Here is a 26559-nt window from a genome sequence, read left to right as displayed (position 1 = left end):
ACATTATCAAAGTCAACAACACATAGTTTGTGCTTCAGCTCCAAGCAAATGCAAGTCTGGCTAGAAATACAATAAGAAAAATGACACTTAAATTGGTCTTACAATAATTGCTATTTCTAGATGCTGGATTAATTCCTTCTACAGATTAACCCCTTCCAAACTGATTGTTCCAAACAACCAATCACAGTGTATATATTACACGAGTAAATACAAAATTTAATAGTTTTAGACTCAGAAAACCTTTATTGGCATACAAATGTAATAGTTTTTAACCATATTGTTTTAATGTGATGTACTCTGTCCCAAGACAGCTGGGCCAAAAAATACAATTAGAAAAAATTAGAAGAACTAGATATAGTATTCCTTCAGTATATATTTTTGTGTATGCACTATATGCTTAAGTACGAATATTCAAAAACTGACTAAATGTATTTGTATAACAGGTGGCAGAATGAGTAAAGTTCTAATAACTCAAAATAAAAACAAAAGCATTTCCACTTTTACAACCGTATAAAACAGATTACACCACGATAATTACTGTTTGCCCCAGAGTTATATATATAACTATAATAGGTGAATGGTTTAGTTCACTGAAGTGACTTCTTGCACCTCCCTATAAGCCCTATGTTCTTTCCCTTCCATCCTATCAACTCCTGTGTTCCAGGAAAGGATGCACGAAAATCAGACCATGGTATTGCAAACTGCTCTCCAAGAGAGATTAGCATAGGTGTTATTGTTTCCATCTAATCTTTAAAACAATACAAAATAATATGATTTTTTGGCAGGAAGGGAAAATCAGAACTTGACTGAAAGCATTTTGTTATTTTTAAAGTCCATTTATAATATATATAATAAAGTCCAACAAATTTTAATCACCACTGATAGCTAGGTAATTGCTATTGACAAATGGCAAACTTGGTTTATAAAATACAATATTTAAGGAAAGACTGATAGGAGCTAAAAATATTTATGATAATACTTGTAGTTACAAAACATCTACTCTGCTGTTTGCCCTCGTTGGCTCTCTTATTTGCACATAAATTAGGAACATATACCACATGCTTTTGTATATCACAGGTAGGCTCTAATGACTTAAATATCAAATCATTTCTTAATACATGCAACTTATGCTCCAGGAGTATGAGAAATAATCGCAACAACAGACTTTTAAAATACCAGCCAAAGACGGTATTATGCAGCATGTCTTTCCCAAACAAAGTACTACAGCAAAACCCAAAAAAAGGGTTTCTAAAGAGAACATTTGACAACCCAACTTCTTTTTCATATTGTCAATTCTGATTTTTAACAGCACTTGGGATTTTAGAAAAGTGAGATATTGCAAAAGTTTCACTGATATATCTAATTCTCCATGTGACCAAATCGGAGGATACTTAAATCCACAGACCGGAGCCATGAACAGAAAAGACCCATGTTTTTGCAAAGTTGAAAATCCTCAGTTTACAGAAAAATTAGAAATCTTAAAAAAAAAAAAAGCCACTGTAGAGTTAATCTTCCACACACACTAATAGAAGCAGTGTCTGTGGTTTTAAGAAACAAATGCCTTTTATGGCTGATCCAAGGCAATTACAGCTGTACTGTCAGCCTCCAAGCCTTGGCTTCTGTTAGTAAAAGGCCGGGGGAATGGCAGAACCACTTCAGACTTTAGGGAGGACTTCCCATGGCCAAGTAGTTGGCTTGTTGCCAGATAACTTTCATGACTGACTCAGGCCTGGAGTCTTGCCACAGTTTAACACCAGCCACCTAGTGGTTCAGACTAGAAACCGGTAGACCCAGGTTCAAATATCCACTTTCCATGAAAGCTCATCGGGTGATTTTGGACCAGTCACACATTCTCAGGATAATCTAGTTGATAGGATTATTATTATGAGAATAAAATGGAGGACAGAAGAATAATTTAAACCGCTTTGGGCCCCTATTATGCAGAAACAATATAAACGAAGTAAAGGCATATCAGCACAGTCCAATATGGGGTTCAAATAAAGGATGGATTGGTGAGCAGATGCAAAGGAAAGAAGGAAATACGGAAGACTGCGAATATGGGAGTTACCAGAAGAAGAAGAAAATGACATGGGGAGAGGAATACAAGGGAAATATGGTATTCCCTACAAGTACTCACAGGTTCCATACCATGCAATTTAATCCACCCTGATAGTCAAGCTTTTGCTGTGAACTGGACCAGACTTTTTCAGGGAAGAAGCTGCCAAGGGAACAGAAGGTAGATGACAGGGGACAAATCAAGGTAGCTTGAGTGGTCGGAAAGGAGAGAAGGACGTATACGGGAGAAGTTATTGGGGCTTTCAGGAAAGGGAAAGAGGATATAGTAGGGAAGAAGAAAATGAGATGTAGCTCCTGCAAGTTCTTGTAAGTCCACTGCTTGTTTAGTTTTAAATGCAAATTAGCTTTTTGTTTCTTCATGATTGGCATTGGCACAGTAGACTCAATGCTGACTTCTGTCCTGAGGTTGCTTAGGAGACATGGGCCACCTGTAAAGCCACATGCACCTCCCTTCTTCCTCCTCCTCCACTTTCATGTGTTTATTTTTTATTTCACATCTGGAGCTGACTAAAGACGAGACCTAATTTCACAAAGGTTCATTTGATACAAATATTCCCATTAGTCAGCAAATGTTCTCCTGCAAACAAATGAACATGTGAGTCTATTTACTCACCATTTTGTCTCCTTTTGCTGTCAATTGTGCATAAACAATGTAAAAAAGAAACAAAAAAAAATTAACAGCAACAACAAAAAATGAGATGGAACCAAAGTAATGGCATAAACATTATATGAATGAAAAATTTAAGTCATATTGTATTTCAGCTAGCATTTTCACTAACTCTGGTTAGTTAAAATGCCAATGGAGATTTAATGTTAACTATGTTTAGCCTGGACAATGAATGAAAGGGAAGAGCATGGTTAGGAGACAGAGGAGATTGGAGCACAGCCTGGCTAGTCTTCTAACACAGTTAGGAGATTGGGCAGCATTATACTTGGGCCATAGACAAGGATATATATATAAAATTGCCTAGAATTTTTTTTGGCTTGCCTACAATTCAGTTAGCCTTAATTCCCAAATCTATTTCTGTTTGAATTTAGTCATTTGCATATCCTGGTCCTCTATACTAGGAAAATGAGGAGTGTTCAGCCTGTTCAACTGCACTTACTGTTTTGTAGCTGATGGCTTGATGCACTTCAGCTGAGGTTTATTCCCACTCAGAAACTGGGATTAAATTGTGATTAAGAATCCCTATCACTGGAACAGAAACTAATCACAATTTGTTTAGGAGCCAACACTGCCTTTATTTATTTTTCCATTCATATCCAGCCCTTCCCAGCTGGCTTGGGAAGGCTTCCAACATTTGGTTTATAAACATATATAATAAATACAAAAATAAATACAAAAATTAAATATAAAATATAAAAACTTGAAAACCATATAATCTAAAAACAATCATACCAACTGTTTGGCCTGTTGGTTCATCAGGAACACTAAATTCTTAAGCCATTTCTGCACATCAGCAAAAATAGCGTTATACCAGCGTAGCCTCTCAGCCCCTCCTCACCTTTTAGCTGCCTTGCTCTAGTCTGCTGCCTTTTCACGCTTCTCACCCTCCACATTGCTTGCTGGAAATAACGGAAGAGAGTAATGTGCTTTACATGTGACTCTCTTCTACCTGTCAATCAAGACAGGCAGCCCAATCTCCATTCTCCTTGTTTTAAAGGTCCCACGATGACCACTAACTTTTCCTTTTAAAAATTCATAGTTCTCTGTTTAAACAGCTATGCATCTAATCAGGCCAAAAAGGCTCTGGCCCTGGATGAGGTCAGATGTACTTCTTTTGGACCAGGGATCACCAGTTTGTTCAAGCAGACTGGGGGACATAGTTAGCCAAGCGGTCCCTCTGGGCCCTGGCCATATATGACCTTGAAGGTTAGCACCAATACCTTGAAGCAAATTTAAAACTCAACCGAGAGCTAGTGCAGCTGCCTCAAGGCAGGCCAGATGTGGCTCCCCCATGGTGTACGAGTAAGAAGTAATACTGTTGAATTCTGGACCAGTTCCAGTTTCCGGATCAGCGCCAAAAGAAGGCCTGTATAGAGCCTATTACAGAAGTCCAGTTTGGAGGTGACCATCACATAAATCATCTGTGGTTAGTGTTCCAGGTAAAGTGCTAGTAGTTGAGCTACCTTAGTGACCTATATCTCTATTGACAAGGCGATGTCAAAGGTTATGTTCAGATTACTAGCGAACTGCACAGCTGTGAACTGCACACCATCTAGGCAAAGCAATCATGCTTACTCGCCTTGTTGTTTCCTGCCAAGCCACAGGACCTCCACTTGGAGGAGTTGAGTTTCAGACAGCTCTGCTTAAGCCAGACCATCACAGCTTCCCAACATATGGCAAATGTTTCTGGGGGAGAGTTCAGGTGGCTGTCCATTAGGAAGAAGAGCTGGGTGTCAGTTGCTTACTGATGCCATCCCAGTCTGAACCCCTGAACTAGCTAGACTAGAGAGTACATGAATATGTTAAATAGAGTGTGAGAGAGAACTGTGCCATGTGGTACATGGGCATGAGTAACTCTCTCCCACTGCAATTCTCTGTATATGGCCCTGGAGGATATCCCTTGTATATCAGCATTGGCAAGGCAGTGAGCAAGACACTCATGATCTACCAGATCAAATGCTGCCATGATAAATAGTGATAGCTGAAGACTTTTATACTACAAGGAGGAAGAGGAAGAAAAACAGACACTCTGTGAGGTGGATGAAGCTAAGAGAGTTCCAACAGAACTGTTCTGTGAGAAAAGCCCAAAGAGAACTGTGACTAGATCACCCAGCTGGTTGCATGTAGAAGAGGGAATTAAACCCAGTTCTCCAGATTAGAGTCCACCACTCTTAACCACTATACCACGTCAGCTTAAAGGAATCCCTCTTACCTTCTGCTACTTCCATTACATTGTTTTAAATACCTACTTGTACCTTTCCTAACCTGCAGTATACATTTTATTTGAACTTCCAGGGGGTATTATGCACTTAGCATTTTTCACCAAAGTCAGTTCACTGGCCCTTTTAAATTGCCCCCTTTTAAAACATTCCTGCTTATGCATACGTGCTGATACTGCATTTTTGTTTCTGTTTTTCTGCATACCAGAGTAGACTGTAGTAACCGGTTATGGTTGTAGTAAACAATGGCAAATCCTGAAGTGGGAGGATTGGTGGTATCAGCTGTCAGTCTGGTGGTATCAGCTGCAATATCACCTGACTGTCAGTATGACTGTCATACTGTTGGAAGGGCCACATGGGAATTGTAATTCATGAGCATGGAGGATTCAATAAGGAATTTCCACAGGAGCACACAGCCTTTTGACTGCCAACACTACCTGTTCCTAAACTGTTCCTCATAGAGAGTGGATTGAAATGCCTCTTAGGGCAGTGGTCCCCAACCTGCGGGCCGCGGCCCGGTGCCGGGCCGCAAAGGCCATGGCACCGGGCCGCGGCTCCGTCTCCCCGCCCCGCCCCCGCAGTAAAAAACTTCCCAGGCCGCAAGCTTGCAGCCCGGGAAGCTTCTTACTGCGGGAGGCGGGGAGAGGGAATCAGGGCCGGGCCGCGCCTGTGCGGGCCACGCCCGCTCGGCCCGATCCGCGGGCGCGGCCCGATCCGTGGGCGCGGCCCGGGCGCGGCTCGCGGGCGCGGCTCGGGTGCGGCCCGATCCGCGGGCGCGGTGTGGGCGCGGCCCGCGGGCGCGGCCCGATCCGTGGGCGCGGCCCGCACGGGCGCGGTCCGCGGGGGCGCGGCCCGATGCGGAAAGGTTGGGGACCACTGTCTTAGGGAATGACAGAATCACTTTCTGCTGGCATAATGTTGTAATAGCAGAGGTGAGAGGTGTCATGCCAAACAAAGGGATGCCTTGAGTTCTCATTGATGGATGAGGGAATATAAACGGGGGGGGGGTGTCTTTCCGTTCACACATTCATGTACGATAGCACAGAGGAGAGAAAAAACACAATCATGTTTATGCACGCAAAAGCATCCCTAGAATCAGAGTAAAGGAAAAAGTTGTAGCAAAGCAAGTTTACAATAATGTGAGGAAACAATGCAGAAAATGTGTGCTCACTGCCATGAGGGGTGAGTGCCATGCAAACCAAAAATATAACTATGGGGCTTGTGTGGGGAAAAATGTGCCACGTGCAGACACCAAGAAAAACATGTGAGGTTTTTTGCCAGGTATTTGTGAGGTTTTCCCCAGTGCATAGTACCCCCAGGTACTATGGGACTACCCGACAAAGAGTATAAAGCAGATGATCCTGCAGGGAGAACTCTCCCCTTAGGATCAGCTAAGACTCTTTTTAGCAGTTTGCTAGGGCTGTTGCTTGAACAGCCTGAAGAAGCCCCAGCTGAGCCAGCAGGGAGAATGTCCCCCCCCCATTGTTTTGCAGGGTGTCTTCTGCTGTCCATTAAAACATGTCCTATGTTTAAAGGGAATGCAGAAAGAAGCCCCAAAACAACTGAGAGGCAGGGTCAATCTGGCTGAGTTTGCCAGTAATTCCTGAATATCTTCTCTTTTTTGGGGTAGGGGGTTGCTTCCAGTTCTCTCAGAAAATTCTGGATACAATTGGGATGACAAAATATTCACAGAAAACACTCATATGCACGGCGGCAGCTACTCTGGGCTACTTTATCCACGGCGGCAGCTACTCTGCGCTGCCGCTGTGCCATTGTGGCGGGGAAAGATGCCCCGCCATTCCCTGTGTATGCACGGGGGCGGGGTATGTAGGGCTGCCCTGGCGTAGAGTGTGTGTGTTTTGAGCCGGGGCCAGGAGGCCCAGGACACTGCCAGCCAAGGTAAGCAGCAGTGGCGGGGGAGAGGCGGGGAGGGGTCAGAGGGGAGTGGGGGGGCCAAGCCCCCTCCACACGCTCTGGCAGGGCAGGGGGTTGCCCCTGCCAGCTCCGTGGCTCTGTGGAGCCCGCAGGGGCGTGCAGTATCACTACAGGGACACCGTAGGTTGGGGCTGGGGAGGCAGAAAGTCTCGGCGCTGTCAACTATGCACAGCACTGCCCCGCCCCAGCCCCAGCCCCTGCCGCTGCCCGGAGTAACCAGGAAGCTGCAGAAGTTCCTGCATTTGCTTAACGTGGGCCTTCTGTAGCCCTGGGCCGGGACATGCCAGCGCTGGCATTGGCAGCGAGTGTTATCGGGGATTTTTCCCCAAAGCCCTGCCACCGCCAGTGCGGGCATTCTGGCCCGTGAATAATGGGTCATAAGGGTTTTGGGGGGTATATTTTTTGTTTGGGCAAATCCAAATGCAATCCCCTACTACATACCCCTCTCTTCCAGGAATATGCTAGCTTGCAGAAAGCAAGGTAGTAGATGTAATATCCCTAAAGTCTTACAAATTCTAAGAAACATAATAGACTTTGTCAGCTGGTATCAACACCCTGTTAAACATTTCTAGGTTTGTCAGGACAAGTCACCTAGCTGGAAGAAGGGGATAAGCCATCTCAGTGATTTATGCTAGAAACAACCCAATGGGACTCTAGAATAATTTATAAAAAATGGCAAACCAGCTGTTGTTCTGCTCTTGATAAATGCTGTGAGAGTGGGGAGACAGCCCCACTAGAAAAGCATTGGGTATTAAGTAATATCAAAGGTAAAGAAAACCAACCCTTTTTGTAATAACATTCATCTATGCCTTTATTTTTTGTCTCAAAATAAACTCTTTTGTTTTGGAATTCATTAATTTATAATCATAGAGTTGAACCATTCAATATTTGGAAAGACTGCCATATTGTCTTACAAAATTACCTGCATCTTCCTTTATACTTTTAAAAATCATTCATTTCAGGAGAGTTTATATAATTATTTTTGACTGGAACATATTCATTACTACTACACATTTATGTATGTGAAATATTTATTAACCTACCTTTCTTGCTGAAATCTAGAACCCAAGATGGGTGATAATATCTAGTTTAAACAAATATAAACACTTTTAAGAACATTTTAAAATGCCAACACAGTTCACAAAAAGAAATTTATCACCCTGCTCCTCCTCAATAACTCCCCCAAACTGTCAGACTCTCCAGACCTGAATGCCCTGCATTCCCAAGGTTACTGTGCACAAGAAACAGTCACTATAAAAATATATGCCATGTTTATTAGAACAAATTTCAGAATATCAATTTATCAATAAGTAACACAGGTGTCCAAAAGCAAGTCACACAGAAAATAAATACTAGCTTAACTGTCTGACATTCAGAAGTTCTATTAGATAACACAATCTTACAGTCATGAAATTGCAGGCCTCAGCTCAAGTGTTTTCCATGGTGTTGTATATTTGAAAATCCATAGATCATAAGCGTAGGCCTTTAGTCTATCAGGATCCAAGCTAGTCTCTCTTGTTTCAAACTGATAGGCCAAATTATTGGCCCACCTGGATCAAGCAATGATGATGAACCAATCAGGATACATCCTGGCTAGAACTCTCTGAAAAATCACCTCACTGGTCCTGATTCTCTCCCTCCTATCTAGTGGCTCACAAGTTCTCATGAATAGCCAATTAGCCCCTTCCATATTTTAACCTTGAAGACAATAAGTGGAGGTCTGCAGGCTAAGAGGCCCAATTAGTAACGCTTGCAGGATAGAATATTAGTAGTACACACATTAACCCCTGAAGGGAGGAAGCAGGCATGCTTTGTCTCACAGCTATTGATAAAGTGGTCTTTCTGATATGTTTAGAGTGGATGTTCCATAAACATATGCCAGTGTTGTTAAGTAATCAGAGTGTCAGAATAGGATCTGGAAGATCCAGGTTCAAAGCACCACTCTACCATGAAAGCTTGGTTGGTGACCTTGTGCCAGTCACATACTCTCAACCTAAACTACATCACAGAGTTATTGTAAGGATAAAATGGAGCAAATGAGAATGATGTGATCTACTTTAGGTCTCCATCGGGAAGAAAGGTGAGATATAAATGAAGCCTACAAGCAAATCATATCTATCTACACCCTAGTGTGTGAAGAAACTGAAAGAAATTACTATTATTATAGTCTAAATTGTTACACAGGTTCATATAGGGACAAGCAGTTCTTCTGGTATGAACCCTTCTGATTAAATTAACATTCTATTAAAATCCAAATATCTTTGTAAGCATCTACCATTCCTTAAGTCAATTTAACTATTGTGGCATTTCAACCCACTTTACCCACGAGCAATTTAAAAACATTAATGGTCTGTGATGAACAGTTAATATACCAGACAAAAACAAAACAAAAATACTCTGTAAAATTCTTTGCCCCTTTTTCTCACTGTGTCCCAAAGACTCCAGGCAGAATATAAAACATATTGTCTAAACATGCAGTTGCTCCTTGAAAAAGCCATCTTGGAATATCCCTGTCTGACACTTATCTATCTACAACGTTACTCTGGAATCCAAGCCATACCAGAATTCTGCAGCTGCGTCAGAAAGCAGAGAGTGGCCAACAGCTTCTTACACACATATTACCTTGGTAATGTACCTCAAGCATATCACTATGGCAACCCAACAGAATTGCCTCAGCAGCCACTCCAAACCACTTTTACAGAACACATTACAGCTATAATTAACATTTTAAATGTAGCCTGCCCAAGAAATAAACCGAAATGTGAATTTTGAAAAAATGTATGGTATTCTCTTAATTGAACTGATAAACTGAATTAAAAACAGCACAGAATATGTGAGAGATCTGTTAAAGCAATATAATGATCAAATGACTGAAAGAACCTTGCTGTTCTATCTTTATGTGTAAAGATATGCACAAAGGCATCACACACAAACACTTGTGTGTGGATTTATATGCATACTACACTTCCATCAAAAACTGTTTGAAATCTTCTAGTTCAGCACCAAGTCTAATGAGAATTTCCAGGAAAAAACATTAGACAGTATTACTGCAATTATAAATTATGCAAAAACTAAGACCATCAATTCCGAAACACTCTATTCAACACTCTTGTCTGCAAGCTAAGATGAAGAGTTTGTAGTAAGACTTCTTTAATGCTATACCCAAATACTTAACATCAATAAAACAGCTAATTGCAGTGAAAATCTTATTACAGGTTTTATAGAGTATTATGGTATCTGAGAGCAGCCCAACACTAGTGGTTTCCAGACTCTGTTCCAGAGAATTTTTAAATTCCTTGGAAACTTATCAAGGGTTGTTGTTATATTTCTAAATCACCTTCTCAGCAAACCAGTTCCTCAATAAGAAAAATCAGTAATGGCAGGCATGCAGCTCAGAAAAATGGCAATTTCTACCATTTTTAAGTATATGTATCCTTGATCCTAAAACTGACTCACTCCTTTCATTCCAATATTGGAATTGCAGGCTCAGGGAGCTTCCTTGTATAAATATAGATGAGGCCCATATACCTTTATCAAGTTTTTCATTTGCACATCATGAAGGTGGTGGAATGTGTATGCTTAAGACTTGCTACCTTTGTTACTATCTCATTCTCTCAGCAAGAATGACAGCAATCAAAACTCTACTGAGGTGTACTCAATATGACCATCCCAAAGTAGATAAGAATTTGTTCAGCTCTTTCTTTTTGGCAATGCCAACACAAAAATATGTAATCACTTAATATTAAATGAGGGAATCAAATAATTTTATTTTGTAAGCAACCTCAGATGGATTCCCTAGAGAGGCAGCATAAAACTTTACTAAATAAATTAAAATAATTTCCATCTTTTTTGACACTCAATAGTCAGATGGTTCAAAATGGATTAGTAACATGTAATTTTGACCACAGTTGTTTCAAATAGTGATGCAAACTGAACTTATATAATTTTAGGCTAAAATAGGCACACAGTTTGACGGTAACACACTGCCTAGAAAATCTAATTAGGATGTGGGAGGACGTTCTCCAATATATCATTTTTGCTTTTTCCCCCTCAACACTGCAGGTTCCATGTCTGCAGTTTCTTCCATTTCAAAGATGAGCTCATTCTTTAGCACAGCTTTGAAGATATAGCATAATAGCCAAGAACTTGAAAAAATAATGGTTAGCCATAACCTTGCCATAACATAACCTTAAGAAAAAGTGTTTAAAATTCTTATAAATAAAAATAATAAATTTACAAACATTATATGTCTGCTGAAAATAGGAATCTGCTACCAGTGAACTAGAGATCAAATTGCCAACATATGCTGGATCATGGAGAAAGCTAGGGAGTTCCAGAAGAACATTTACTCCTGCTTCATTGACTATGCTAAAGCCTTTGATTGTGTGGAGCACAACAAACCGTGGCAAGTTCTTAAAGAGATGGGAATACCAGAGCATCTTATCTGTCTCTTGAGAAACCTATATGCAGGTCAAGAAGCAACGGCCCATGAGAACCGGGCAAGGAATCACTTATTGGTTCAAAATTGAGAAAGGAGTTCGGCAATGCTGTATACTGTCGCCTTGCCTGTTTATCTTGTATGCGGAGCACATCATGAGAAAGGCGGGGTTAGATGAGTCACAAATTGGGATCAAAATTGCAGGGAGAAATATCAACAACCTCAGATATGCAGATGATACCACTCTAATGGCAGAAATCGAAGAGGAACTGAAGAGCCTTTTGACCCGGGTGAAGGAGGAGAGTGCAAAAGTTGGCTTGAAACTCAACATCAAGAAAACGAAGATCGTGGCATCCAGCCCTCTCAATTCCTGGCAAATAGATGGCAAAGAAATGGAAGTAGTGACAGATTTTATTTTCCTGGGCTCCAAGATCACTGCAGATGGGGACTGCAGCAAAGAAATTAAAAGATGCTTGCTCCTGGGGAGGAAAGCTATGGCAAATCTAGACAGCATCCTAAAAAGCAGAAACATCACCCTGCCATCAAAAGTGCATCTAGACAAGGCAATAGTCTTCCCAGTTACAAGGTATGGCTGTGAAAGTTGGACCATAAGGAAGGCCGAGCGTCAAAGAATTGAGGCTTTTGAACTCTGGTGCTGGAGAAGACTCTTGCGAGTCCCTTGGACTGCAAGGCAAACAAACTGGTCAGTCCTAGAGGAGATCAGCCCTGACTGCTCCTTAGAAGACCAGATCCTGAAGATAAAACTCAAATACTATGGGCACCTCATGAGAAGGAAGGACTCTCTGGAGAAGAGCCTAATGCTGGGAGCGATTGAGGGCAAAAGAAGAAGGGGACGACAGATAATGAGGTGGCTGGATGGAGTCACTGAAGCAGTAGGTGCAAACTTAAATGGACTCCGGGGAACGGTAGAGGACAGGAAGGCCTGGAGGATCATTGTCCATGGGGTCGCGATGGGTCGGACACAACTTCGCACTTAACAACAACAACAACAACCAGTGAAAATTTCCCTTTAGCGAGGGAAGGCATGACCCAAAATTTCCTTTACATTCTTCTAGAACAAACATTTGATGTTTTCGGCAAAAAATATGAACCTGTGGCTCTTGTGGCGCAGAGTGGTAAGGCAGCAGTCATGCAGTCTGAAAGCTCTGCCCATGAGGCTGGGAGTTCGATCCCAGCAGCCGGCTCAAGGTTGACTCAGCCTTCCATCCTTCTGAGGTCGGTAAAATGAGTACCCAGCTTGCTGGGGGGTAAACAGTAATGACTGGGGAAGGCACTGGCAAGGCCACCCTGTATTGAGTCTGCCATGAAAACGCTGGAGCGCATCATCCCAAGGGTCAGACATGACCCAGTGCTTGCACATGGGATACCTTTACCTTTATGAACCTATAATACAAGGGTAAGTCAAAATGTATTGCTACTAGGGTTTCAGTTCATAAATCCATGGATTTATTCCAAACACAATGTTTATTACAAACAAAATGATTTCCTTGAAGGACACAGGGTGATCACAGAGTCTTATTGTGAAGAAGTGTTTAAAAAACTGAAGACTGCATTGGTGAGAAAAATGCCAGTAAACCTGCACCAAGGAACTTTTTCCATCACAACAATGTGCCTGCTCATTCTTCAAGAGTAGTAAGGGCTGTACAATGAGAATTTCATTGGGAAACTTTTCCCCATACTGATCTTGCCCCTTCAGATTTGTTTTTGTTTCCAAAACTCAAAGAAGGAACATAATTTAAAAGGAACATGATTTGAAGAGGAGAAGAAGAAGAGGTGGAGTTTTGGGGCTATGCTTTTGACTAATCTAAGGAATCTCAAAGCAGCTTACAATCATGCACCCATTCTCTCCCCACAACAGAAACTCTTTGAGGTAGGTGAGGATGATAAAGGGCTTTCAATGCTATATTAAGGTTCCACATTGGAAACCAATGTACTCAAGGAGAGTTCAGCAGGGAAGTTCATCTAAGAAATCTTTTGATATGGGGATCTAACAACATAAGTTTTCCCCTCCTAGCACCTTTAGCTGTTGAAATCGCTGCCACCTGTCTCCTAAGGGTACTAATACTGAGACTCTTGTCAGGCCTTCCTGTAGGAAGGCTAATATATATCAGCTACCTGTGTGCATCTGCAACCACACCAGGTATGGAAAACCTGTCAAGTGTTATTATAAACTCTGATGATTGTGATACCCTTTTGAGATGCCACTAGGGTATCTATAGTCCTGATAACCCAGTTCCTTCCACAGCCCCATCTCAATCTCCAAGCTGTGAGCTTCAAGAGGTCTGGATTTGGGTGGAGAACTGATTCCAGGGACATTAGGTCCTGCTTGAAAGGAATCTTCCAAGGATCCACTACAGACAATCTCTTCAGGTCCTGGAACCATGCCCTCTGAAGCCAAAAGAAGGTCACTAATATCACCTCCACCCTCAACTCAATGATTCTCTGGACTACCCTTCGGATGACTTGCACAAGAGGAAAAGCAAACAAGCAGTGTCCTTGGACATTATTAGCTTAGAGTGTCCACTCACAATGCTAGCAGAGACTTGACCCTGGATAGGAACTTTTGGATTTGAAAATTTTGTTCAAATGCAAAGAGGTCTCACTTTGGTTGTCCAAATTTGAAACAAATTTGCCAGCTTTCTCCTGCATAGACAGTCCTCTACCAAGTTGTCAACTCCAGCCAGATGTATCGCCTTGATGGAGCTCAGATGTATCTGTCCAAGAAAAAATTGGCTGGCCTCTTTGTTGCTTTTTGAACCTTGTGCCCCCTTGCCTGTTCATACAGGCTTTTGTTGTCACGTCCTTACGAATCAGAATGCCACTAGAATAATAGAATCATAGAGTTGAAAGTACCCCCGAGGTCATCCAGTCCACCCTCTGCACAATGCAGGAACTCACAATTACCTGCCTACCCACAGTGACCCCAATTTCATGCCCAAGTGATCCTCCCCACCAAAAATCTCTAGAATTCAGCATGACCTGGAGGGAATTCACCTTCCACCCCACAGTGGCAATGAGTAATTCCCTAGGTATGCAAGGAAGGGCCACAAGAGACAAACACTGGCACATCCCTTCCTACCCATCCACTCACAATCTGCCTAAGTACATAAAATCAGCATTTGTCAGATGACTATCTAGCCTCTGCTTAAAAACTTGCAAAGAAGGAGAACCCACCACCTCCCAAGGAAGCCTGTTCCACTGAAGAATCACTCCTGAAAGCTCTCCTGAAAGGCTAACCACCCCAACTGGATCGCCTTCAGCTCCAGGCAATTAATACTGTGGAAAGCTTCCTCCATGCCTTGGGCCATCATTCCCTGTGAATGAGCCCCCCACCCCAGAAAACTGGCATCTGTTTTGAGGATTACTTTCTTTGGATCTCAAAGTAGAATCCTATGGGTGGGCTCCACCCACCACAGAAGATCTTATTTCCAGGTCAAAGGGAGAAAAAACCTCTTCAGTATCCACCTTAATTTGGTGCTTTGGGAAGGGCTCAAAACCCTCAACAGAGGCTGAGCATGGAAGTGTGCCCATCTCACCAAATCCTGACAGGATACAAACAATCACAGAAGACTGGCCAGGACCATCACATCCAAGAGGTTTTGCAATTGCACCTGTTGGACCACTAATCTTATCTTTCACTATCTGTCTGGAGACAGAAAAAATTGACCACAATTGCGTCTATAAGAATACCCAGATGGAGAACTCTCTGTGAGGCAACCAAATGGCTCTTCTCTAGGCTCACTACAAAACTATGTTCCTGACATATAATTTATTGCACTGAAGCAAAAGTCTATTGTGGAAAATCCACATCAAATCATATAAAAAAGGCCAAGACTATATGTAATTACATTCCTTGTGTTATAGTTTACATAAATTGTATGTTAACAGTATTGTCAACTGACAAAATGATCAGCAACATCAGTCCAATTTTAAAAAGCAAGAAACTGAAAAGAGATAAACATGCAGAGGATGGATAATTCAAACATTTTTGTAAAAATGACTGCCTATGTTTTATAACTGAAACTGCCATTACTATATGGACTTGGATTGGCAGGGAGGGATACTCTGAACTCTCTCCTCATAGATTCTCACTAGATGTTTGTTCAGCGATCTTTTAACTATCCTCAGAAAAGTAGGAAGCACAGGAGAAGCTCTTCTGAAGCACACACCATGCTCCTAACCTCTAGCTCAGGTCCTTCTGACTCCCCCCTCCCCTTCAACCAGTTCAGTCTTTCTCAGGCCTGCTTCCTTCTTCAGCACACCATACTCCCACAGACATACTTGTATTCATACTTACTATTTAGTAGAATCTGACAACTGATACTCGCGTCGTCGGTCATAGCATTCCTGGATTCCAGGGTCATTCCATAGAGCCTTTATTGCATCTACATAGGGGTTCTCAAATGAGCTCACTTTCTCTACGTCAACTTCTCGAACTAGTTGCGCATTGGCCTATTATTAACAAAAAATATTTCCATTACATTTATGTTTGTAATAAACATCATGCAGAATGTGAACATTTGATATTTTTAGTTATGCAATGGTGCAAGAGTAATTATGCACTAATTAAAATTAATTAGTATAAATTTTTGCAGAGCAATAATAATACAAAATAGTGAGCTTCAAAAGTAACAAAGAAAACTGGTCTCCAACAGATGTAAATTTTAGTCAAAAGTGATTTTGGATTTAGTTCAGTAAGTTAGTTTGGGATGCTTAGGTAGCTATATGGTAACATATATCCCCCCCCCCAAACAGAAGCTCTATTTCTGTACAACTGCATAAAAGAAATTCAACAGGCATGGATTTCCACCAAAATAGACATGTAGTGATAGTCAGAATTGCATATTCTGAAATTCTGGCTATTATGCAGAAGATACAGAGCTTCTGTGAAGAATTAAAGATAAGAAGGCTACCTCTGTTAAAATTTACATTTCTTGCCTTTTGGATTAGATTACATTTAAAGGTGTTCTATGCTTAAATAAAATAGAGCAACTGACCAATGACAATATTTATTGATGTTATAGAGATTTATGTTAATTATGTTAATGACACTGTGCTCAGGAATAGCACGTATTTTAATCTGACGCTACAACTTCATTCTGTACAGCAAAAATAATTAGAGCATACTTCTAGAACAATAATTCATTTTATTAACACTATATAAGACTGGTATTCATCATTAACAAGGTACCACAGCAGGACTGTCTTCAATAATGCCTATAAACATTAATGCTCATCACAAGAAAAAGTTATATACTTGGACAATAGCTTAACTCCTCATTTATATGAAAGGATATTTTATTCACAACTTTACATACATGGAGGCACACAATTAATCAGCATTATCCATTGTGATTCTGAGAGAGTTCAGCAGAGAATAAGAAACCTATGACACCACAGCACGTATTTGGGGATAAGTGCCAGTGAACGAGAAATAAGGAAATTAGAAAGAATGAGAAATGAGGGACTACTCATCAAGTTTGCAGATGACACCAAATTGGGAGGATTGGCAAATACTCCAGAAGATAGAGACAGAGTTCAACGAGATCTGAACACAATGGAAAAATGAGAGCAAGATGCAATTTAATAAAGATAAGTATAAAATTCTGTATCTGGGTCAGAAAAATGAAAAGCATACCTACTGGATAGGGGATACGCTTCTAGGCAATACTGTGTGTGAACGAGACCTTGGGGTACTTGTGGATTGTAAGCTAAACATGAGAAGGCAGTGTGATGCAGCGGTAAAAAACGCAAATGCCATTTTAGGCTCAACAGTATCAACAGGGGCATCACATCAAAATCACAAGATGTCATAGTCCCATTGTATACGGCACTGGTCAGACCACACCTGGAGTACTGTGTGCAGTTCTGGAGGCCTCACTTCAAGGACGTAGATAAAATTGAAAGGGTACAGAGAAAAGCGACGAGGATGATCTGGGGCCAAGGAACCCTATCAAGCCCTATGAAGATAGGTTGAGGGACTTGGGAATGTTCAGCCTGGAGAAAAGGAGGTTGAGAGGGGACATGATAGCCTGCACTTTCCAAACTCACAGGACTGATGCTGGTCTGCCTGTCTGCGCCCCAGAATACAAACACTTGCTGGTAAGGGCTAGCCATAACTCATAGGCCAGGAGGGACACACCTGCACCACTCCTTCCCAACTGCAGGCAAAAATGGCTCCTTTGAAGGCTGGACTCTGAGGAATTGTACGATTCTGAAGTCCCACCTCCAAACCTTCAGGAATATTTCCAACCCAGGGGTAGCCAACCTCCAGGTGGGGCCTGGAGAGCTCTTGGAATTACAGCTAACATGCAGAGTATAAAGATCAGTTCCCCAGGCAGAAACGGCTACTTTGGATAGGGTTGTAGTAGAGAAGAAACAGGCCTCCCACGCTGGTTGTTGTTGAATTGAAAGACTTGAGGCCCACTGCATAGGGTTGTTGTACAGATGAAACAGGAGACAAAACAACCTCCACAACAGCATCCAGTTTCGTCTGCAGAATACCGCTGTGCAGTGGCCTCAAATCTGCAGAGAGTTGCAAAGAAGAAAGACATATGGCTTGGCTGTGTCTAACCCCCGGCCAGAACAGTGTTTTAAGTGAGAAGGGGCTTTTCTGTGGCTTCCCTGTCAGCCAACTGTTTGGCAGAAGGGGAAATCCCCCCCCCAAAAAAAGGAATGCCCACCCCCATGCCCTGAGGCTCCCCTGCATTGCTCTCTGAAGGAAAACGCCTCCCTCCCCTCAGTCAGGGCCTGTCAGAGGCTCCTTCCCAGCAGGCATGAAGGGAGGGAGGGGGAGCATTCTGTAGCCTCCTGCCAGCTCTGTCAGGGTTCTGAGGCAATTTACAGTTGGACATGACAGTTAGGACAGCCTTGGGGTGAAAAGGGCTGGCGCAGCCTGTCAAAGCCTCTGTTATCATCCCCCTTGGCAGCCCTGCTGACCTCCTCTCCCTGCAATGGTCAGGAGCAGAGTGGCAGCAATGTCTCCTGATTGCCCTGGAACTCTGGTCTGTCCTGGTGAGGGCCCAAACGGAAGGCGTGAAGCCTTCCGATTGGCCCTTCTGCTTGTCAGTCTGGGGCCAAGAGGCCGATCTGGGAGTTTTGATCACGGACTCAGACCACCCCAACCCTCCTTACTGTTTTATTAAGAGGGACAGATTAGAAAAAGCAATTAAGATTTCATAGGCAAGTGAGTATTTCCAACATATCTCTGAACTCTTCCCCTGAAACCACAAATACACATATCCTAGACTATGGTTTTGGTGACTCTTATGTTTATAGATTGTGTAAACATATTGCACAACATAATTATGATAGAAAGAACTGATTTATAGTTTACATTGTAGCATAACTGTTCTTAGTGCATTAGATTTAAAGCCTGGATTATTTAAAGTTGCAAATGCTTGCTAATTATTCTCACATACCTCCCAAAGAAGCTATTACCTCAATCAGCTGAAGTGTTAATACAATTACAGCTTAAAATAATTATAGCCTTTGTACATCTTTATGTATGTATACTTACAGAGTTTTAATCTATATGTATGTATACTTAGTGTTTTATGAACAAGTCTATAGAATTTATTTATTTAGATTTTTATACCACCCTTCCCTACGGATCTGGGCGGTTTACATAAAACATTTTGGAACATTTACATAGAACACTATCAAAATCAATATAACAGTATATAACAGTATAACAATAACAACAACACACCAATTGGAACAATCAGAACAGCACTTCAACAATAACTTTGTCACTCCCTCAGCAGGTTCAATCTCTCAGTCTGGGGTGGGGGGACCTGTAGATGTTATGGGTCAGTCAGCCCCACCAAATGCCTGGTGGAAGAGCTCCTTTATGCATGCCCTGCGGAATTGTGGAAGTTCCGGCAGGTCCTGATCTCTTTGGGGAGCTCATTCCACCAGGTGGGGGCCAGGACTGAAAAGGCCCTGGCCCTTGTTGAGGCCTCTGTAGGGCCAGGGATCTGTAGCCAGTTGGAGGTGGCGGAACAGAGCTCTTCTGGGGGTATAGGCAGGGAGGCGGTCTGTCAGATACACTGGGCCCAGACCGCGTATAGTCTTAAAGGTAATTACCAAAACCTTAAGCTTAATCTGGAATTGAAATGGGAGCCAGCCAAATTCTTGGAGTACCGGCTGGATATGAGATCTCCATAATAGTGAGAATCCTGGCCGTGGTGTTCTGCACCAGTTGTAGTTTCCAGAACAAGGATAAGGGTAGGCCTGTGTAGAGTGAGTTGCAGAAGTCCAGTCTAGAGGTGACCATCGCATGGATCACTGTGGCTAGGTGCTCTGGTTCCAGGTAGGGCACTAGTAGTTTCGCTTGGTGGAGGTGGTAAAATGCTAGTCGTGCTACCTTTGTGACCTGGGCTTCCATTGTAAGGGAAGCATCCAGGATCACACCCAGGTTCCTGGAGGAGTAAGTCACTAGGAGCTGCACACCGTCAAGGGTGGGCAGGCGTGCTTCCTCCTATGGTCTCTTCCTACCCAACCACAGGACCTCCATCTTTGCAGGGTTGAGCTTCAGACAACTCTGCTTGATCCATTTTGTCACTGCTTCCAGGCATCTGGTTAAAGATTCTCGGGGGGAGTCAGGGCAGTCATCCATCAGGAGGAAGAGCTGGGTGTCATCTGCGTATTGGTGGCAACCCAGCCCAATCCTCTGCACCAGCTGAGCAAGAGGACGCATGAAGATATTAAATAGGATAGGAGTGAGGACTGCTCCTTGTGGGACTCCACATGTGAGCTGGTGACGGCTAGATACTCTCTCTCCTATTGCTACCCTCTGTCCGGGACCCTGGAGGAAGGAGATCAGCCATTTGAGGGCTGTCCCCCGTATCCCAGCGTCTGCAAGGTGGTGAGCTAGGAGCTCATGATGAAAATGGAATAATGAGGAGAAATTCAAAAATACTCAAAATTTTGTAGGGAACTAGGGTGTATTCTTGTATGTTGACCTTAAGCTTGTGAAACATAAATCAGTATCTGCTCTACTGGATGGCTCTGATCAGCTAAAAAGATGCAATCTTTTAGAAAGGCTAAGCATTAAAAGTGCCTCAAACTCATATGCCAAGAGCCACAAAAGGACTGTGTTCAAAGTAAATACTTGAGGAGGGTTACTTGCTTAATGTTCAAAAGGACTCACAAGCATGCAAGTTCAGAACCTAGTGCTACAGCTTCTAAAACCCTACAAAAATGAGGCTGTTATGATGGGAGTCAATAGGACACCTTTCTTCCAGAGCAAGTCTTTGGTGTATTAGTTCTTTGTGACTGCAGACTACTGCAGTAAAAATATCCATAATTTTAAATGCAGTTTTTGGCAAAATACACCTAAATGCCTTCCAGTGCTTGCTGTTCGCCCTCTGGATCGTTAGTTGCAACAGATCAGGTTGTAGATGTACTACTGGAACTTGAAATGAGATGTCTGCTTTACTGTTTACTGCATAAAGACATTATGGTGGCTTGCTGATTTGTTATCAGATGAAGTCAAACAAAAAGTCCTATCCACATGACTACAGGAGCACCAACTCTAAGGAAATAGGCAGTAGGGGATTAATGTTCCTACACTCTTCTAAAAATTTGAAATTGTAGAACTGTCTGCTCTTTTTTTGGATTCCATCCTTGAATACAGACAAGAGTGCCGGAACCTAGTTAATCTGTGGTTTAGTTCATGTATTCTTATCCTGGAGTCACAAAAGGATTCTGTGCAGCATCCTGAGGGACATGTCCAGAGGAAACCTGCCCCATTCAGTCAAAAGGAACTGCACATATGCACCGAAGTCACAATGTGTAGCTGAAAGGAAGCAACAACCTTGAAGCAATGTCTGAAACCCTGCATGTGGCATCAAATTCTTATAAGACATCATAGTCCCTAAAGGATGAGGCAGATCAGTCATTTCCCAAGACCAAAGAGAACAACCACCTCCAAAACAACACACACTAGCCAACTTCACTCTATGCAGTCCTACCCTTGTCCCTTGCAATTGGTGCAAAATGTGGCTGGGTGGGTCTTTACTAAGTCATCTTGGAGGACCCATGTCCAGCCACTGCTGAAACAACTACACTGGCTACCAATTTGTTTCTGGATCAGGTTCAAGGTATTGTTTTTTACCTTTAAGGCTGTATGCAACTTGGGCCCTACCTACTTGTGGGACTACTTGTTTCTTTATGCCCCCCGTGGGGCACTCTGCTCTGCAGGTATGAATCTGCTGACGGTTCTGGGGCCCCAGCAGGCGCTCCTGGCCTTGACCAGGGCTTTTTTAATCCTGGCCCCTACCTGTTAGAATGAGTTCCCAGAAGAGCTTTTAAAGTTCTGCAGGGTCTGCAAAATGGAGCTCTTCTCCCAGGTGTTTGGTTGAGGCTGGGTCAAGGCCCGAGTTATATGATTGGGTCATTCCACCTTTTGTGCCTGGGCCTGGTATTGGACCTGGCCTGAATGAAGGATATTATCCCCTATCCTCCTTCCATCTGTGGTGCTATGGCTCTAACAATGCCTGGGAGGAATTGGCTTTTACTACCACCATCTTAATTGTTTATTGTACTTATTAATTGGTTGAATGCCAACTGTATTGTTTTAGTCATTGTTATAGGGGTTTGTAAGGGGTATGATTTTATGGAAATTTTATTGAATGCTTTATATGATATGAACTGCCACGAGCTAGCTTGCTGGGAGCAGCGGTATACAAATATAATTAATATATAAATAAACGTCTGGTGAAAGCTATGCATAGCCCCTGTGTGAGTTCAATCTGTTATTTTCCTACCAGAGCAAATGAAGGGAAGCGTTCACCACATTACAGTCCAAACCAATTGAGACTTCTAGATTATTTAAATTTGCATAGCTTCTTTCCCTTTATCATGCCAAGGCACTCAAAATAATTTTCCAACAAAGAAAGAAACAATTTCCAAAGGCTGAGGACCAACGTCTGTTCCACTGCCTCCATAAATTTCTCCACACATACCTAACTGGGTAATATCCAGCCACCTTTCAGATGGCAGAGCCACTGTCATGAGATGTCCTTAGACCATTCTGATGGTTATGGAATATTAAACTCAACTATTATGACAGCTTCTACATAAAGGTCCTAGCAAAGGTCTCAATCAATCAATCTTTATTTTACGGCCATTTAGACCAAAATTTCAGATGCACTACTATACAATAGCAGTTTATAAAAAGGGAAAGGAATACATAAAAAAGGTTAAAAATGCATCAGCAGTAAAACTTAATAACTTCTCAACCATAAAAGTCAACATTTTAAAAAGCATTAAATACCATTGACTATTTTACAAAAATGAAATGAGACATAAAAGCAGTAAAACATACCATAAAAGCTACTAACCAAAGTTAAAAAATTATTTGAATCTGATAGCAATAGTTGCAGGGGATGCTTTCTCAGGCCGTGAGGGCATTCTATAAGCATTGGTACTAATGCACCTGTGCGAATATGATTATACAGCTTGCACTCAAATAAGATGTGTTCTGTGGTCTCTACTTGACCCTCGTTGCAGATACAGACCTGATCCTTGAGAGGGTGTCCATCAAATTTCCCACTCAAGTAAGCAGAGTGTAGGGCATTGTAACGAAGGAGGGTAAAGAATCTCCTGTGCTCAGGATTTACCACTTTTCTTAGATATCGCATCAGGGTATTCCTGTTTAGATCTTTCCTAAAAAGTGGGTCCTGAATATTGTTGAGATCATGTTGTCTCTCTACTTCTATCATTCTTGACTTAACAAGATCTATAGCCTTGTCGTAACCCATGGACAAAAACAATTGATATGAGAGACCATAGTAGCACAACTTTTTAGTGAGTGCAATAGCCAAGGTGTGATGAATGTGTCTATCACTATTAAACTTGCAAGACCTTGCTGCTGGAAAAGTAATTTTAGCCAGGATGCAAAGCCTGGACTGAATGTCAAAGAGAACAACTAAAGAAGGTATCATGGGTACTATAGACTACCTACTTCCAGAATCTGAAAGCAGTCCAACACTGAAAACAATGTTTACTGGCATATCTGGGGATTGCACTCACAGTCTCTCTGGTAGAAGTGGCCTGGGAAGGTTGTGAGTTTTTTCTCTAATATAAACAAAAGATTTATCGTGCCTCCTAGTCAGAAGACAGTGCTATCACAGATGTAATCTCTGCATTCAGAATACTTGGAAAGAAAAATTAATCCATTTAATTAATCAATTTTAAAATTAATCAATGACTCCATGGTGATATATTACTACCTTCAATTGCAGTGAATCAGAAATGCTTTAATAAATGCATTTTATTTAAAATTGATGTGGCTAGAATTCTTCCTTCCACCCCCAAATATCCTTCTTCTGGGAAATGTAAATGGGCTAGTCAAGCACTTTCAGTTCTTTACCAGAGGATGTTCAGCCAATAAATGTTCCACAGAAAGTCAAAAGAATACCTTTGCGTCAAGGAACCCCACCCCCCCTTTGATTAAGTGTAGTTAATCATCAATTATATAGATTTCTTGAAAAACACTCTATGCAGGATCTCTAAGTGCTAATTTTGTTGCTGTTTTCTTTAAAGGAAGCATGCAGGAAGTTGCCCTCCAGGAAGCATTTTGCGTATTAAAAAAAAAAAAAAACACCACCACCACTCAGGACTACTTTCCTTGTTGCATTTCTCTTCTCTCCTGAGAAAAAGGCATGAAAACAGTCAGACACACAAACAAAATGCCTGAACAGGAAATTAAACAAGATTCAAATGTAATGCCAAGCCATAGCACATTAATGAGCACTATGCCGATATGCTCTCTCCCAAACACTGCTCATGTGAATGAAATCAATTAATGACTTCCATTTTTGCTATGACGAAAGTTTGGTGTTCCATTTAAACTATCAAAATATGGTGTTTGCCCCACCTCCAAGCCAAACTGAAAACCATGGTTTGCCAAGCAATGCCATGAGCAAATACAGAAGTCAATTATTAATTGCACAAAGAGAGGAAGGAGGGAGCAAGCATGTAAGCACAAGCCTAATTTATATGAACGCTGGTTTGGCATTATATTGAAAGTAGGCAAGGTTTGAGGGACTTTTTCAAATAGTAAGCACATACTCATCTCTCTCCATTCCAGCAGCACAAAAATATACAGGTCAGGGATGGCGTACATCCTATGCTCACATTGTCAAAGCTCAGGAAAACAATATTGTTTTTCAAAAACTGCTGCAAAGACAAGCTTATGTGATGAAATCTCTGAAGCTGTAGGAGGCTGAAGCATATTCTGTGTGCTTCAAAGCTCCATGCTACTCCCTAAAACATAAAATACAAACGTATTTAGTCCATATCATTTAATACGTCATAGATAGACTCTATCTCAAAATCAACATTTTTACACTTTATCTCATGGTATGTTTAACTTGAGACAAGGAAGGTTATAGATAATGCTGCAAAGGTATTCCAAGATACCTTTAAATGGAAGCAATGGCCAGCAGCTATTTTTATTATTGTTAAGGTGGTCAACTGGTAGAATTCAATCAAATTTTCAGATCAAGATGGAATTCTCCACTGATACTACGGACTGTGAGAATGCCCTAGGCCTAGTTTAGCTTGCTAGGGAAACAGAGCAGAGTCCATTATAACAACTAGTGTGCAGATAGACATGAGAAGCTTTTCTTTTGGGTCAAGCAGTCTTTTAAACATTGACTCTGATGTTAGTCTCTAAATAAATGGTTACACAAGAGAAAAGTATTGTTAGTGTTTCTGCTTTTACTATAAACATCGCAATTTCAGCAGTAATATGAGAAAATTCAAAGGATGACTACATTTATAAAAATTCAGCTTAATTTTTAAAAATGAGGTCATTTTCCTACTAAGGTTTTGCTTTAAAAGGTTTGGATATTATAGCATAATACATGAAGAAAACTCAAATAAAATAGCTTCTGGGACCTATTTCATTTCCCCCACATTCTGACTCTCTCATTGAACACAAGACTGGTAGGAACTGAAAATGCATCACTTCAAATATATATTTTTAATATGCCAATTCTTGTTCCTCATTCCAGCCTAGTAACAGAACAACTCAAAATATGGCCAGTTCATGGATTGGCCAATTAGATCTTGCCCTCTTCCATGTGACATCCCTTCAGGAAAGGCAGCCACAGAAGCTGCTGTACTGCAGAAAACAATCTGCTAGCTAGCCAATGTGTGGCTGATTCTGGGCCCAGCTTCTCTTGCAAAGCCCCAATCAAGCTTGAGGGGAGAGAGTTCTTCCTGCAGGATTGGCTCCTGGGCAGGCTCTGCTGGGCAGCCTGGTTTAGGCCCAGCCAGGGCTGCAGGGAGAATCCTCCCCGCAAGATCGGCTACTTGGTCAGCTCTTTTAAAGGGACTGCCCAAAAAAGCCCTGGTTGAGCTGCCTCCCAGTTGTTTTTAGCTGCTGCTTCTTTATTTCTCAGCAATTTTTGTTTGGGTCTGTTGAACCAAAAAAAAAAAAAATCAACATTTCTGAAAAATCCATGATCTGAGTTTTTCCATAAATCCCCTTTTTTCAGTTCCAATAGACCCAATCTGAAAAAAAAATTACCAAAAAAATTGCATACCTCTCTAGTTACCTCTCTGACTTCAAAGTGGATTATTTGTATATGGTAATGTTACGTAGGATATGATTTAATTAGGTGAGAAGAGAAGAAATCTATTTTATGCTTCTCATTGATGAAATATTGCACCCTGATCTGTAAAACACGAGTCTAGAGTTCATATTTACACTGATAGAAACCTCATGCCAGAGAAGACCACTGTGAAAATCAAAGTTTCTTTCTGTAAGATCCCAAGTAACATTTCACACCAACTACATTGATGAACTAAAGGCTGCTGAAACATCTAAGCAAACTTACAGAAAAAAATACTAATAAAGCATGTTGTTGTTTTTTAAAAGCTAGACAAGGATAGGTGACGGGTCAACTGAAACTGTTTTATTTAGACACTTATAAAGCTACTTTCCAATCTGAATTGGAATGGGGGAGGGCAATCTCAGCAAGCAGCCTGAACTAGTTTGTGGGATAATGAGAACATATATAGGAACATATTAATTGATTGCTGAGCAACTTAATTCCTCAGCGAGCAGCTGGTTGTGCTACTTATACAGACAATGCCCTAGTACAAATGTATCAACACCTGGCAGGCTTGTACATCACATGAAACATCAAGGCCAGCAGCATTAAAACTTGTAGCATCCACATTCT

At 41.7% G+C, this 26559-nt stretch overlaps 1 protein-coding gene across 4 annotated transcripts in view; it reads right to left on the bottom strand.

The window, feature by feature from the left end:
* LOC143841057 (guanine nucleotide-binding protein G(q) subunit alpha) overlaps positions 1–26559 on the bottom strand; it is a 111589-nt gene that overhangs the window by 24960 nt on the left and 60070 nt on the right. For all 4 annotated transcript variants that reach the window (XM_077344730.1, XM_077344728.1, XM_077344727.1 and 1 more), the window contains exon 3: positions 15654–15808. In XM_077344730.1, coding sequence (XP_077200845.1) covers positions 15654–15808 — 155 coding nt within the window. The remainder of the gene's footprint in view (positions 1–15653; positions 15809–26559) is intronic.

This window comes from Paroedura picta, chromosome 7, assembly GCF_049243985.1.
Source record: "Paroedura picta isolate Pp20150507F chromosome 7, Ppicta_v3.0, whole genome shotgun sequence".
Taxonomy (NCBI): Eukaryota; Metazoa; Chordata; class Lepidosauria; order Squamata; family Gekkonidae; genus Paroedura; species Paroedura picta.
This window is presented reverse-complemented; position numbering and strand designations above follow the sequence as displayed.